General features: G+C 42.9%; 1 protein-coding gene across 2 annotated transcripts; it reads left to right on the top strand.

Annotated features, from left to right (window-relative positions):
- The first annotated feature begins 2,543 nt into the window (after window positions 1-2,543).
- On the top strand, window positions 2,544-7,547 carry LOC110499218 (Rac family small GTPase 3). Of its 2 annotated transcripts, XM_021576208.3 has the most exons (6): window positions 2,544-2,742; window positions 3,965-4,036; window positions 4,213-4,330; window positions 4,554-4,616; window positions 5,086-5,245; window positions 5,780-7,547. In XM_021576208.3, the coding sequence occupies exons 1-6, from the start codon at window positions 2,708-2,710 to the stop codon at window positions 5,908-5,910; spliced, it is 579 nt and encodes a 192-aa protein (XP_021431883.1). In that variant the 5' UTR covers window positions 2,544-2,707; the 3' UTR covers window positions 5,911-7,547. The 2 variants fall into 2 exon arrangements, with proteins under 2 accessions (XP_021431883.1, XP_021431884.1); XM_021576209.3 differs by lacking the exon at window positions 4,554-4,616 and having other exon boundaries at window positions 2,549-2,742.
- Window positions 7,548-16,808: the final 9,261 nt, after the last annotated feature.

Raw genomic sequence — 16,808 nt, 5'->3', positions numbered from 1 at the left:
GGCTAGAAGACCGGTGACGTCGACCGCCGAGCACCGCCCAAATAAGGAGAGGCATCGACTTTGGCAGAAGTCGTGACACATAGAGATTAATGTACTTTGGTGCGACAAGTGCAAATCAATCCCAGAACAACAGCAAAGGACCTTGTGAAGATGCTGGAGGAAACAGGTACAAAAGTATCTATAACCACAGTAAAACAGTCCTAAATCGACATAACCTGAATGGCCGCTCAGCAAAGAAGAAGCCACTGCTCCAAAACCGCCATAAAAAAGTCAGACTACGGTTTGCAACTTCACATGGGGACAAAGATTGTAATTTTTGGAGAAATGTCCTCTGGTCTGAAGAAACAAAAATAGAACTGTTTGCCATAATGACCATCGTTATGTTTGGAGGAAAAGGGGGGAGGCTTGCAAGCCGAACAACACCATCCCAACCGTGAAGCACGGGGGTGGCAGCACCATGTTGTGGGGGTGCTTTGCTGCAGGAGGGACTGGTGCACTTCACAAAATAGATGGCATCATGAGGCAGCAAAAGTATGTACATATATTGAAGCAACATCTCAAGACATCAGTCAGGAAGTTAAAGCTTGGTCGCAAATGGGTCTTCCAAATGGACAATGACCCCAAGCATACTTCAAAAGTTGTGGCAAAATGGCTTAAGGACAACAAAGTCAAGTTATTGGGGTGGCCATTACAAAGCCCTGACCTCAATCCCATGGAAAATGTGTGGGCAGAACTGAAAAAGCGTGTGTGAGCAAGGAGGCCTACAAACCTGACTCAGTTACTCCAGCTCTGTCAGGAGGAATGGGCCAATATTCACCCAACTTATTGTGGGAAGCTTGTGGAAGGCTACCCAAAACGCTTGACCCAAGTTAAACAATTTAAAGGCAATGCTACCAAATACTAATTGAGTGTATGTAAACTTCTGACCCACTGGAAATGTGACGAAAGAAATTAAAGCTGAAATAAATAATTCTCTCTACTATTATTCTGACATTTCACAATGTTAAAATAAAGTGGTGATCCTAACTGACCTAAGACAGGGAATTTTTACTAGGATTAAACGTCAGGAATTGTGAAAAACTTAGTTTAAATGTATTTAGCTAAGGTATATGTAAACCTCCGACTTCAACTGTAGCTTTCACCTGGTCAGTCTGTGTCATGGAAAGAGCAGGTGTTCCTAATGTTTTGTACACTCAGTGTCACTTATGTATATGAAAATAGTCAAAAGTTCATGTGGATAATTCCGAATGAGTCGTGAATAATGATGAGTGAGGAGGTTAGACTCACAATTATCATAACCCTCCTCCCCCCAATATAAATTCTACCTCCCCTGTCATTGTAATGGTGAGAGGTTAGCATGTCTTGGGGGTATGATATTTGTGCATCTGTAACTTTCTCACTCATCATTATTCACGATTCATTCAGGATTATCTGTAATCATGGTAGCATCCACATTAATGTAGAAGTGTTTAGAAACCTGTATTCTTGTTTACAGTAAAAGGGACTCAAATAACACACTACGTTATTTACCATTCATTTCTATTGGGCACAAAATAACGTGAAACACAACCAAAACAAACAGCAAATGCATCCAACAAATGTGTAGAGTCACATGCTTGATGTAGTCATTTGTGCTATGAATGTGGGACCAAAGGTAATGTGTCAATACTTTTGGGCCCCTAAGATGGGGGGACTATGTTCAAAAAGTGCTGTAATTTGTAAATGGTTCACCCAATATGGATGTAAATACCCTCAAAGTAATTCTGACACTCTACACTTTAACCTCATAGTCATTGTAGAATTTACACCCCAATACTTTTGGAGCTCAATGTAGACTCAATGTTTTCTAAAATGGTAAGAGGTCTGTCCATGATAAGGTGTTGCTCTGCTTTCTTGACATCTAAATCAAACAGACAGGTCCTACAGAACCTAGTTTTGTCTCACCTGGACTACTTCCCAGTTGTGTGGTCCTATGCGACAAAGAAGGACATTCCAGTTGGTCCAGAACAGAGCAGCACGAATTGTACTTAGATGTACACGGAGGGTGAATTTCAGTGGTATGCATGTATATCTCCCTACTGGTCTTTGTGCGAGCTGTTGATGGGTTAAAAGTTCCAAACTGTCTTTTCAAGCAGTTGGCACACAGTTCAGACACTCATCGGTACAACACAAGACATGTAACCAGAGGTCTCTTCACAGTCTCCAGGTCCAGAACAGAGGCTGGGAAACGCACAGTATTAAATAGAGCCATGACTACATGGAACTCTCTGCCACCCCAGCCAACTCAAGCTAGCAATAAAACCAGATTCAAAAAACCATTATGGGACCAGGGGACTGTAAAGAGACACAGACATGTTTATATATTTTGTACTGTATTTTGCTTTGTATTATGTATTGTGTTATGTATATTATTTATTTTATTTGTTGTCTTTTGTTTGGACCCCAGGAAGGCAGCGGCTAATTGGGGATACAAAGAAATACTAAGAGAAAGCAGTAAATACAGTTCGGATGGTCACTGGCCCTTTAAATACGCTCGGTCTTTTCCGTTGTTTTCTGGCGCCACTCTTCATCGACCCCCTTTCACTGCGGCTCAAAAGCTGAGCGGACTGGCCCGCTTCTCATACAAATCACAGCTAGCTTTCATTGTGAAATATATATTTTTAAAAACACTTCTTTCGGCTTTGTGACACCGCCTGCTCCTTCGCAAATGCAAGCAATTAAATGCGTGGTGGTCGGCGACGGGTAAGAATCTCAATCTCAACGTAGAGATATTTTTCTCATCCTTTCTGTGTGTGTGATCAGTGATGCGGTCATGGATGGGAGATGCAGTGTGTAGGAAAAGGGGCTGGGGCTCGCTGTTATATGGGAAGTCTTCTTTCTAAGCATTCACTTGGAAATGCACAGCTAGGTTTTAAAAAAACAAATTAAATTCCGTTAATTTGTGGAATTTTTGTAATATCATGCGGGATGTGGGATGTGTAAAATGTACACTTTTGTATTTTTACGCTGAGAAAACGCCCAGGCTGTAGCGATGCTATGGGAAACACCTACTCGCGTCGTAGGCCGTCGGAATTAGACTTCATCAGTGACGATGCGGGCTAAGGAATCTCTAGGCGTTGTTTTATAAGAATCTTAATTTACAGCCGTTTTTTTTGACATGTGTGATAATATAAATAATCTATACAGTTATAGTTTTGACTGCCTTCATGCACGATCCATAATTAACTACCACGCATAATAAATGTATTTACAGTATTTGGGGGTTTGGTATGAAAAACAGCTGAGTAGGCCTATGTAATTATTTTACTATAGAAATAATTGATCTGATCCTATATCTGAGTTTTTCTGTACTAGGCTAAATGTTGACATCTACAGTGCCCTACTAATGCTACATCCCTTTTGGAGGATTTCTGATGACTAGGGGTCATTAATCAATTAATGACATCTGTGCATTAGCATAATGTGTTAAAATTGCATCTGCTAATCAGTCATTCCCAGAGCAACCAAGAGACCTTTAGTGGCCTGCGATCACAAAAAAACAATTTTTCATTACCCCTCCCTCTTCCCCTCTCTTCCTATTCACACACACACACACATTCTAACACACACCATTCATCCCCTACCCTGCCATGCCACCATCAATCTGTTCATATCATTTTGACATGCAGGATACACATAATCATAGACACACACACACACATCACTGTCACCAACCCTTCCTGTACTGTGTGTTTGTCGATAACAGGGATGGGGGCAGTAGGGCGTGAGGGTGGTAGTATGTCCCCCAGGCAAAGTGAATGTAGGCCAGTGTCTGTGTGACACTTAAACTGAAAGAGAGAGAAGGGCAGAACCACACACACACGCTGAGTATCAGCCTACCTACCTCAGCAGCATTTTTTTTGTCTCGTTATTGGACTTGTGTTTTTCTATAGCAGTGAGTAAGAACCAAAAATCTCTCTCTCAGGGCCGTGGGTAAGACCTGTCTGCTGATCAGCTACACCACCAATGCCTTCCCCGGAGAGTACATACCCACTGTGTGAGTACACACACACACACACACACACACATAGATGTGAGTGAGTGAGTGAGTGAGTGAGTGAGTGAGTGAGTGAATGTAAGTCTGCTTTCCTCTATGTAGTGTTTGTGTTTCTGACGAGTATACTTTACATAGAGATAAAGATATTCTCCCTATCTCCCTATCTGTCTCACTAGCTTTGACAACTACTCTGCCAATGTGATGGTAGATGGGAAACCAGTGAATCTGGGTCTATGGGATACAGCAGGACAGGAAGACTACGACAGACTCAGACCACTGTCCTATCCACAGACGGTAAAACACACACACACACACACACACACACACACACACACACACACACACACACACACACACACACACAACCCATTACATTTCTGTGAAGGATTGATTTGCAATCTACCATTCCGCAGCAGAGCTTTTCTTCCAGTCTGTCCCATGTGGAGTCAGGTGATTCCGTGGTTGGTTGATCTCAGTGGTTTCACCCTAAGGTCTGTCTCTCTATGGTTCTCCCCAGGATGTGTTCTTGATATGCTTCTCCTTGGTCAGCCCGGCCTCCTTTGAGAACGTCCGAGCTAAGGTCAGTACTGAACCTTCCTGCTCACAGACACAGGAACAAGGGACCTGCCGAGCCTGACCTAAAGAAGCACATCTATAGCTCTCCCTGGTTCATGTTCTGTAGCTACAGTCCTGAATATAGAGAGAGAGAGTTTGACAAACAGAAAGGTGTGTGATGTCATCTAAGAGCATTGTAATGCTTTTGGGTTGAAACCACAATGGCCAAACTCTCTCTCTCTATATTCAGGACTGTAGCTGGTTCAAAATGAAGATTCACTAATTGGGATGTTGTGTTTTTAAAGAATGGGTGAGGTTATTTCAGCAGTGCCTAATTGTGTTCTATTTTATTATACTATTCTGCTCTACTCTAGCTATAATCCATCTATGGCCCTACAGACTAGATTAGAGGTTTTATTTCAATAGCTCTGTTCCACCCAGCCTTGTTCTCCATCTTTGACTTTTGATCTAATGACCTTTACCCTCTGTCTCAGTGGTACCCTGAAGTGAGACACCACTGCCCCAACACCCCAATCATCCTGGTGGGCACCAAGCTGGATCTGAGAGATGACAAGGACACCATCGAAAGGCTGAGGGACAAGAAGCTGTCCCCCATCACCTACCCCCAGGGTCTGGCCATGGCACGGGAGATAGGTCAGTCTGTGTGGGTGTCTGCCCATCTATGCCCACATTGGGAAGAGCCATTGGTGGTGGTCTTGGCAGATTTGGATTCTGTTGTTAATACGCTATGCAAGTGACGTGTGGTTTTCCAGGAAGTAGCCTTGTAGTTTAAAAAAACAACTTTTGTAGGCTTTTTGAATGGTCTTCAGGGCAAAAATGTAATAAAAGGCATCTGGTAGAAGTAAATTCATCAACAAACATAAATATAATTTGATGTATATATTTTAAATTATCGTTTTTTCACAAATGTCATGATATAATCGTGAAGCCCGTTCAAAAGATTAGGGGACATGATACGGAAGTACAGCGGAAGGGGCGGTTACTTTCACAGGGTTTTGCTCTAAGCAGGAAGTGACCCACTGTGTGAGATGATGTCAGATTGCCGAGTCTGGGATAGTGCGAGATTGTCAATTAAGCCCTTTATCTTCTTACCCAGAGTCAGATGTTTTTTTGTTCTATGTTTATAGATGTGAAATAAGCGTGTTGTTGTTTGTGTGTGGTGGTCAGGTGCTGTGAAGTACCTGGAGTGCTCTGCCCTGACCCAGCGAGGGTTGAAGACTGTGTTTGACGAGGCCATCCGCGCCGTGCTCTGTCCCCCACCCGTCAAGAAGAGGGGCAAGAGGTGCACCGTGTTCTGAGGGCTCTCATTGGTCCAGGAGAAACAGCCAATATGGCGGCCATTGTCTGGTACTACTAAAACATCACCATAATGACCACTACTTCTCTTCGGGACGAATCTTGACTTGAGACACCACGTAACGGCAATTTAACTGATGTTTGTGTAAATAACACATTCATGTCAATGGAATATTTGATCTTAAGTTAGGATTTGGCCCGAAGAGAAAGAGAATTACTGGACTTTTTTTTTTTACAGTGGGAAAACGATTTGATCTGGTGTAAAGATATGCGTCGTCAAGTTTCCATTTGTCTGTTTTCCACAGAGGAAAGTACTCCTCCGTGGACAGTTAAAGTGTCTACTCTCACTCATACAACCCTCATCCCTCTCAGTCTTGTTTGCTTGAGTTGATACAGCACTCAAAACAGCCTGTACTGTGAATATGTGGCTCTGGGTTGAAGTTGCCCTTAGTTACAGATCTAGGATCAGCGTACCCACCTCAAATCCTAACCTTCACCATTACGGGGAGAAAAAAACACAAAACTGACCTTAGATCAGTGTTTAGGGTCAATTTCACCCTACTCTGTGAAGTGAATAATGTGATAAACAGACAAGCATGCCAAAAGTGGGGGCTGTACAACCTTGCTGCCTGAGTAATGCCTCTGATGGAGGTGCCTGCATGGGTCTAAACAATCTGTCTTCATTTTCCCAACGTCCTTTGTATATGTTCATTTGCGCGTGTGGGTGGGTGTGTGTGGGAGTGTGTGTGTGTGTGTTCGCATGTCACTGTATGTGTGAGAGAGTAAAGTTTCAAGCAGTGTCAAGTTTTTGGTACTATTTCGTATTGTAGTGATACACAAGACTTTGCAACAAACTGTCGACTCAAAAAAAGAAAAGGGAAATGGACGATCACAATCGTGGTCTGTTTTATGTGTTAACCAAACTAAGTCTAGTAACGTTTAAAAAAATAAAATAAAAAAACCTTTGGAGGAGGAATTAATTATGGATATATCTATTTATTATGTACCTGAATATTTAACTCTTTAATTCCAGACAATTCAAAATAAAAGGATAATAGTAACTCACTTTGACTCTAGGAGGTATCATATTGCAAACATATATAATTAATTAACCAGTGCATTTCTGTGGTGGTTGTGGACCTGCAGTATAACTGTATGTCCCACTCTGGTGGTGAGATACAGAACTGCAGTCTTCTCTGTCATGACGTTAGTGGTTGGCATAGCAACTGTGGTTGAATAATGTGTCTCTGAGCCTGTCCAAGGTGTCAATACTGGCTTTGGGTAGAAGTTTTCCTCAGGAGCAGATCTAGGATCAGCTTACCACTACTCAATCCTAACCTTAACCATTAGGGGGGATTTGCAAAACTGGTCTTAGATCAGTGTCAAGGGGTAACTTCATCCTATTCCTCAATACTGTAGATCAAAATTCTGAAAAGCTACTAAAACTACTACTGCATGGATATGAACTGGTGATTCGAGCCCATTGTTATTAAGAAGAAAGCTTTTTTTTAATGCACTGGCAATGTACTGTAAGATGACTTGTATAATGGTTTAATTGTTTGTCTTATTTTTTATGACTTCACATGTCAGTGTCGTGATATCTTTCAATTTTGTATAATAAATACAAATGTATATGTAACAGGTTTTTTGTGTCAAATGTCCTGAAGTGTACTAGTGTCTAAATTATTTTATCATTCTTTGCAATGTGTGTGGGTTTTCAACTTCAGCAAAAAAACACATCTCCCTGCTCCCAGACCAATTTGATTGCTTTCTGTCAAGATAAAGTTCAAGTCTGGTTCTTCTGCATTCTTAAATTTTTCTGATTCTGATTAACGGAGGCATGACTCCAGTCCAAACACTCCACTCTTCCCCTATCACATCCATCAGTTGTCCAATCACAGCCACTCTCCTCCTGGTCTTGGTCTAACACCACACCTTGTACAGGTACAGAGTAAACATACTCAACCAGTACATTTTCCCTCTTAGAAACATCAATACTTCTAGAGAAACAATAGTGATCTCTTATACTCTGCAGCTCAGTCTGTTAGTGTCAGCTCCAACATGGCAACATCTGTGGATCCCATTAGTTGTCAGATCTGCTGATGGATCATGTGGCTTTTCCTTGTGGACACAAATTAACGACTGCTTTGACCAGGACGATCATAACCCTAAACCTCAACTACATCTCGTAATGAAAAATGTGGAAATTTAGAAAGTTGAGGTGATTAAACTGCTTGGAGTAACCCTGGATTGTAAACTGTCATGGTCAAAACATATTGATACAACAGTAGCTAAGATGGGGAGAAGTCTGTCCATAATAAAGCGCTGCTCTGCCTTCTTAACAACACTATCAACAAGGCAGGTCCTACAGGCCCTAGTTTTGTTGCACCTGGACTACTGTTTAGTAGTGTGGTCAGGTGCCACAAAGAGGGACTTGGGAAAATTGCAGTTGGCTCAGAACAGGGCAGCACGGCTGGCCCTTAAAAGTACACGGAGAGTTAACATTAATGACATGCATGTCAATCTCTCATGGCTCAAAGTAGAAGAGAGATTGACTTCATTACTACTTGTTTTCGTACGAGGTGAACAACAAGCTGAAGGTACCAAGCTGGTTGTTTATACTATTAGCACAGCTCAGACACCCATGCATACCCCACAAGACATTCCACCAGAGGTCTCTTCACAATCCCCAAGTCCGGAACAGACTATAGGAGGCGCACAGTACTACATAGAGCCATGACTACATAGAACTCTATTCCACAGGTAACTGATGCAAGCAGTAGAATCAGATTTAAAAAGCAGGTGAAAATACACCTTATGGAACAGCGGGGATTGTGAAGTAACACAAACGTAGGCACAGACACATGCATACACACACACACGCACTCACACACTCACACACACACACACACACACACACACACACACACACACACACACACACACACACACACACACACACACACACACACACACACACGTATGAATGTATTGTAACATTTTTTTTATTGTATAACCTTTTTATTGTATAACCTAATTCTTCCGGACTCCAGGAAGTGTAAGAGCTGCCTTGGCAGCAGCTAATGGGGATCCATAACACAAATACAGCTGCAACCAGTGCAGACAGACCTTCATCCCTAGGCCTGTTCTAAACAGAAACACAAATGGCTGAATTGGTGGAGAATCTGAAGAAGACAGGACTCCAGGCTGCTCCTCTTGCTCGTTATTACGCTGGACCTGAGATGTGGCATGTGACACCTGTAGTGGGATAAAACTCAATGCTTTCAAGTCCTGTCTGGTGTGTCTGGCCTCTTTCTGTGATACTCACATCCAGCATCACTATGAAACTCTTGCCTTTCTGAAGCACAAGCTGGTCCAAGCTTCCACACAACAAAAATCACTGAAGCTGGAGACTCATATCTCCCTCACTAACATTAAGCATCAGCTGTCAGTGCAGCTCATAGATACATTTTTTTGTTCCTTTGCATCCCAGTATCTCTACTTGCACATTAATCTTCTACAGATCTATCACTCCAGTGTTTAATTGTTAAATTGTAATTACTTCGCCACTACGGCTTATTTATTGCCTTACTTCCCTAATCTTACCTCATTAGCACACACTGTATATCGTTTTTTTTTTCTATTGTGTTGTTGACTGTAAGTTTGTTAATTCCATGTGTAACTCTGTTGTTGTTTGTGTCGCACTGCTTTGCTTTATCTTGGCCAGGTCGCAGTTGTGAATGAGAACTTGTTCTCAACTGGCCTACCTGGTTAAATAAAGGTGAAATAGAAGATCTGAGAGAATATCTGCTCTTGTCATGACAAACTGCTTGATATTTACTGCCGCAACGATCAGCAGTTTATCTGTTATCTGTGTACAATGGATGAACACAAAGGCCATGATACAGTCCCAGCTGAATCAGAAAGGACTGAGAGACAGGTCAGGACAAAACTCATTACTGTTGCTGCTTATTCACATTATTACTGTGAACATTTTGAAACTAGTAGTCACTTTCTGTATGACAATAAAAAGAACAATGGATAAGATAATTAAGATAATGAAATCTATTCTGGAGGGAGAGCGATAAGAAAGAGGTGAATCATCGCATTGTTACTGAAGTGCTTTCAGTTATGGATTTTTTCAATAACTTTGCCACATTTCCCGATGTAAGTGGTATATTTTCAAAACTCTAAACTGATAACACTTGTAATGCCCACTATCTTATGTTTAGAACCTTTGATTGTGTATTCTTTGGGGTTTCACACATCTTTCACGTCTTTCATCCAAAATCTACTTTTCTCTTAAAATACCATGAGAACATTTAGTTATATCACAAATACAACAGATAATGATAGGCTCACCATTTAGTCAGATACCAAAATATACAAAACTGTAATTGTTTTAAAGTGCTGGTTAGAAAGACTAATAGAGGGTCACCATATAAACTCAGCAAAAAAAGAAACGTCCCTTCTTCAGGACCCTGTCTTTCAAAGATAATTCGTAAAAATCCAAATAACTTCACAGATCATTGTAAAGGGTTTAAACACTTGCTTGTTCAATGAACCATAAACAATTAATGAACATGCACCTGTGGAACGGTCATTAAGACACCAACAGCTTACAGACGGTAGGCAAACTTAGGACACCAAAGAGACCTTTCTACTGACTGAAAAACACCAAAAGAAAGATGCCCAGGGTCCCTGCTCATCTGCGTGAATGTGCCTTAGGCATGCTGCAAGGAGGCATGAGGACTGCAGATGTGGCCAGGGCAATATATTGCCATGTCCGTACTGTGAGACGCCTAAGACAGCGCTACAGGGAGACAGGACGGACAGCTGATTGTCCTCACAGTGGCAGACCACGTGTAACAACACTTGCACAGGATCGGTACATCCAAACATCACACCTGCGGGACAGGTACAGGATGGCAACAACTGCCAGAGTTACACCAGGAACGCACAATCCCTCCATCAGCGCTCAGACTGTCCGCAATAGGCTGAGAGAGGCTGGACTGAGGACTTATAGGCCTGTTGTAAGGCAGGTCCTCACCAGACATCACCGGCAACAACGTCGCCTATGGGCACAAACCCACCGTCACTGGACCAGACAGGACTGGCAAAAAATGCTCTTCTCTGAGGAGTCACGGTTTGGTCTCACCAGGGGTGATGGTCGGATTCGCGTTTATCGTTGAAGGAATGAGCGTTACACCGAGGCCTGTACTCTGGAGCGGGATCGATTTGGAGATGGAGGGTCCGTCATGGACTGGGGCAGTGTCACAGCATCATCGGACTGAGCTTGTTGTCATTGCAGGCAATCTCAACGCTGTGCGTTACAGGGAAGACATCCTCCTCCCTCATGTGGTACCCTTCCTGCAGGCTCATCCTGACATGACCCTCCAGCATGACAATGCCACCAGCCATAATGCTCGTTCTGTGCGTGATTTCCTGCAAGACAGGAATGTCAGTGTTCTGCCATGGTCAGCGAAGAGCCCGGATCTCAATCCCAATGAGCAAGTCTGGGACCTGTTGGATCGGAGGGTGAGGGCTAGGGCCATTCCCCCCAGAAATGTCTGGGAACTTGCAGCTGCCTTAGTGGAAGAGTGGGGTAACATCTCATAGTAAGAACAGGCAAATCTGGTGTAGTCCATGAGAAGGAGATGCACTGCAGTACTTAATGCAGCTGGTGGCCACTGTTACTTTTGATTTTGATCCCCCCCCCTTGTTCAGGGACACATTATTCCATTTCTGTTAGTCACATGTCTGTGGAACTGGTTCAGTTTATGTCTCATTTGTTGAATCTTGTTATGTTCATACAAATATTTCCACGTGTCAAGCTTGCTGAAAATAAACGCAGTTGACAGTGAGAGGACGTTTCTTTTTTTTGCTGAGTTTAGTATATGATTTAAACTTGACATGCACAATTGATCTAATCATTTGTATCCATTGGCAGGTTGTGAGCATGTTGAGAAATATGTCAGTCTTACAATTTCATTATCCGTATACAGAACATACATAGGACATCAGAAATCGGATACTGTGTAGCAGTTGGCTACCGTAAAAACGTTGCATGGTGTTACATGCCATTTATTTGTCATTTAACTCTGAAAGTGTAAAATATACACTATTTTCAGCGAACATAGGAGTCCCACTATGCTGGTGATAAATAACACTTTTGAATGTGTTAAAGATTTAACTCTGTTGCAGAGTTCCCCATTTTACTCTTAAAGTGTTCAAATGAACTTGATTGTGGTGTTTGTTTCCATAGCTCTACTATAGAGTAGTACACAACACCCACAGTGCCAAAAATAACACTTGATTTAGAGTAGACTGGACTCTCTTTGCTTAGTGCTAACGTTGTTACACTTTCTCAGTGTAAGAAATGAACACACCTAGTGTTACAGTAAATCATTTTGGGGTTTTGTTTTAACAATGTATGGTCTAAAGCAAGGTGTCAAACTCAGTCAGTACAAGGGCCATATTTCTCGCATGGAATAGTCTTAATTTCTCAGGATAAGAATAGACTGACAAGTTTCAGAAGAAAGGTCTTTATTTCTGGCCATTTTGAGCCTGTAATCGAACCCCCCCCCCCCCCCCCCCCCATGTAACTCCATGTAAACTGGAAACCACATATCCTGAGGCTGCATTCATTGTAGCTGGGGATTTTAACAAGGCTAATCTGAAAACAAGACTACCTAAATTCTATCAGCATATTGATTGTGCTACCATGGCTGGTAAAACCCTGGATCATTGTTATTCTAACTTCCGCGACGCATGTGTAGCTATTCTCTCCACAAGGCCATCAAACAAGCTAAATGTCAGTATAGAGACAATGTAGAGTCGCAATTGAACGGCTCAGACACAAGAGGTATGTGGCAGGGTCTACAGTCAATCACGGATTACAAAAAGAAAACCAGCCCCGTCGCGGACCTCGATGTCTTGCTCCCAGACAGACTAAACAACTTCTTTGCTCGCGTTGAGGACAGTACAGTGCCACTGACACGGCCCGCTAACAAAACCTGCGGACTCTCCTTCACTGCAGCCGACTTGAGTAAAACATTTAAACGTGTTAACCCTCGCAAGGCTGCAGGCCAGACGGCATCCCCAGCTGCATCCCCAGAGCATGCGCAGACCAGCTGGCTGGTGTGTTTACGGACATATTCAATCAATCCTTATCCCAGTCTGCTGTTCCCACATGCTTCAAGAGGGCCCCCATTGTTCCTGTTCCCAAGAAAGCTAAGGTAACTGAGCTAAAAGACTACCGCCCCGTAGCACTCACTTCCGTCATCATGAAGTGCTTTGAGAGACTAGTCAAGGACCATATCACCTCCACCCTACCTGACACCCTAGACCCACTCTAATTTGCTTACTGCCCCAATAGGTCCACAGACGACGCAATCGCAACCACACTGCACACGGCCCTATCCCATCTGGACAAGAGGAAGACCTTTGTGAGAATGCTGTTCATCGACTACAGCTCAGCATTTAACACCATAGTACCCTCCAAACTCGTCATCAACTTGAGACCCTGGGTCTCGACCCCGCCCTGTGCAACTGGGTACTGGACTTCCTGACGGGCCGCCCCCAGGTGGTGAGGGTAGCTAACAACATCTCCACCCCGCTGATCCTCAACACTGGGGCTCCACAACATTGCGTTCTGAGCCCTCTCCTCTACTCCCTGTTCACCCACGACTGCGTGGCCATGCACGCCTCCAATTCAATCATCAAGTTTGCAGACGACACTACAGTGGTAGGCTTGATTACCAACAAAGACGAGACGGCCTACAGGGATGAGGTGAGGGCCCTCGGAGTGTGGTGTCAGGAAAATAACCTCATACTCAACATCAACAAAACAAAGGAGATGATCGTGGACTTCAGGAAACAGCAGAGAGAGCACCCCCCTATCCACATCGACAGGACAGTAGTGGAGAGGGTAGAAAGTTTTAAGTTCCTCGGCGTACACATCACGGACAAACTGAATTGGTCCACCCACACAGATAGCGTGGTGAAGAAGGCGCAGCAGCGCCTCTTCAACCTCCGGAGGCTGAAGAAATTTGGCTTGTCACCAAAAGCACTCACAAACTTCTACAGATGCACAATCGAGAGCATCCTGTCGGGCTGTATCACCGCCTGGTACGGCAACTGCTCCACCCACAAGCGTAAGGCTCTCCAGAGGGTAGTGAGGTCTGCACAACGCATCACCGGGGGGCAAACTACCTGCCCTCCAGGATACCTACACCACCCGATGTCACAGGAAGGCCATAAAGATCATCAATGGCAACAACCACCCGAGCCACTGCCTGTTCACCCCGCTATCATCCAGAAGGCGAGGTCAGTACAGGTGCATCAAAGCAGGGACCGAGAGACTGAAAAACAGCTTCAATCTCAAGGTCATCAGACTGTTAAACAGCCACCACTAACATTGAGTGGCTGCTGCCAACATACTGACTCAACTACAGCCACTTTAATAATGGACATTTTATGTAAAAAATGTATCACTAGCCACTTTAAACAATGCAACTTTTATGTTTACATACCCGACATTGCTCATCTCATATTCATATACTATACTCGATACCATCTACTGCATCTTGCCTATGCCGTTCTGTATCATCACTCATTCATATATCTTATGTACATATTCTTTATCCCTTTACACTTGTGTGTATAAGGTAGCTGTTATGAAATTGTTAGGTTAGATTACTCGTTGGTTCTTACTGCATAGTCGGAACTAGAAGCACAAGCATTTCGCTACACATTAACATCTGCTAACCATGTGTATGTGCCAAATAAAATTTGATTTGATTTGACAACGTGCCATTGGAACACAGGAGTGATAGTTGCTGATAATGGGCCTCTGTACGCCTATGTAGATATTCCATTACAAATCAGCCATTTCCAGCTACAATAGTCATTTACAACATTAACAATGTCTACACTGTATTTCTGATCAATTTGATGTTATGTGAAACTGACAAAAAATTGCTTTTCTTTCAAAAACAAGGAAACGTCTAAGTGACCCCAAACTTTTGAACGGTAGTGTATGTTTATTAATAAATACAAAATGTTGTACTGTATTGTGGTTTGTAAACACATGTTTGTCTCATCATACTACAGTTGAAGTCAGAACAGACTGACCAGGTGAAAGCTACAGTTGAAGTCGGAGGTTTACATATACCTTAGCTAAATACATTTAAAACTACGTTTTTCACAATTCCTGATATTTAATCATAGTAAAAATTCCCTGTCTTAGGTCAGTTAGGATCACCACTTTATTTTAACAATGTGAAATGTCAGAAAAATAGTTGAGAGAAGGATTTATTTCAGCTTTTATTTCGTTCACCACATTCCCAGTGGGTCAGAAGTTTACATACACTCAATTAGTATTTGTTAGCATTATCTTTAAAATTGTTTAACTTCAGTCAAACGTTTCAGGTAGCCTTCCACAACCTTCACACAATAAGTTGGGTGAATTGTGGCCCATTCCTCCTGACAGAGCTGGTGTAACTGAGTCAGGTTTGTAGGCCTCCTTGCTGGCACACGCTTTTTCAGTTCTGCCCACAAATTTTCTATAGGATTGAGGTCAGGGCTTTCTGATAGCCACTCCAATACCTTGACTTTGTTGTCCTTAAGCCATTTTGCCACAACTTTGGAAGTATGCTTGGGGTCATTGTCCATTTGGAAGACCCATTTGCGACCAAGCTTTAACTTCCTGACTGATGTCTTGAGATGTTGCTTCAATATATGCACATAATTTTGGTGCCTCATGATGCCATCTATTTTGTGAAGTGCACCAGTCCCTCCTGCAGCATAGCATCCACACAACATCATGCTGCCACCCTCGTGCTTCACAGTTGGGATGGTTTTCTTCGGCTTGGAAGCCTCCCCCTTTTTCCTCCAAACATAACGATGGTCATTATGGCCAAATAGTTTCATCAGACCAGAGGACATTTCTCCAAAAAGTACAATCTTTGTCCCCATTTGCAGTTGCAAATGTTGTCTGGCTTTTTTGGAGCAGTCGCTTCCTCCGTGCTGAGCGGCCTTTCAGGTTATGTCGATATAGGACTCGTTTTACTGTGGATATAGATACTTTTGTACCTGTTTCCTCCAGCATCTTCACAAGGTCCTTTGCTGTTGTTCTGGGATTGATTTGCACTTTTTGCACCAAGGTATGTTCATCTGTAGGAGACAGAACACGTCTCCTTCCTGAGCGGTATGATGGCTGTGTGGTCCCATGGTGTTTATACTTGCGTACTGTTGTTTGTACAGATGAACGTGGTACCTTCAGGCATTTGAAAATTGCTCCCAAGGATGAGCCAGAATTTTTTTGTAAGGTCTTGGCTGATTTATTTGGATTTTCCCATGACGTCAAGGCACTGAGTTTGAAGGTAGGCCTTGAAATACATCCACAGGTACACTTCCAATTGACTCAAATGATGTCAATTAGCCTATCAGAAGCTTCTAAAGCCATGACATAATTTTCTTGGAATTTTCCAAGCTGTTTAAAGGCACAGTCAACTTAGTGTATGCAAACTTGAATTGTGATAGATTATTTAATTTATAATTCAGTCTGTAAACAATTGTTGGAAAAGTTACTTGTGTCATGCACAAAGTAGATGTCCTAACTGAATTGCAAAAACTATAGTTCCTGGATGGATGGGAGAAGTTGCTCTCGGGGGGATGTGCTAGTATCGTTCTTTATTCATGGCTGTGTTCCTAGGCAAAATTGTGAGCCCACTCCCTTGGCTGAGAAGCAACACCACACATTAATGGTCTCAGGATGCTTTACTGTTGGCATGACACAGGACTGATGGTAGCGCTCACCTTGTCTTCTCCAGACAAGCTTTTTTTCCGGATGCCCCAAACCATCGGAAAGGGGATTCATCAGGAAATGACTTTACCC

The sequence above is a fragment of the Oncorhynchus mykiss genome, chromosome 20, assembly GCF_057628025.1.
Source record: "Oncorhynchus mykiss isolate SJ-2025 chromosome 20, ASM5762802v1, whole genome shotgun sequence".
NCBI classification, from domain to species: Eukaryota; Metazoa; Chordata; class Actinopteri; order Salmoniformes; family Salmonidae; genus Oncorhynchus; species Oncorhynchus mykiss.
The sequence above is the reverse complement of the archived record's forward strand: the minus strand, read 5'-3'. Positions and strand labels throughout refer to the sequence as shown.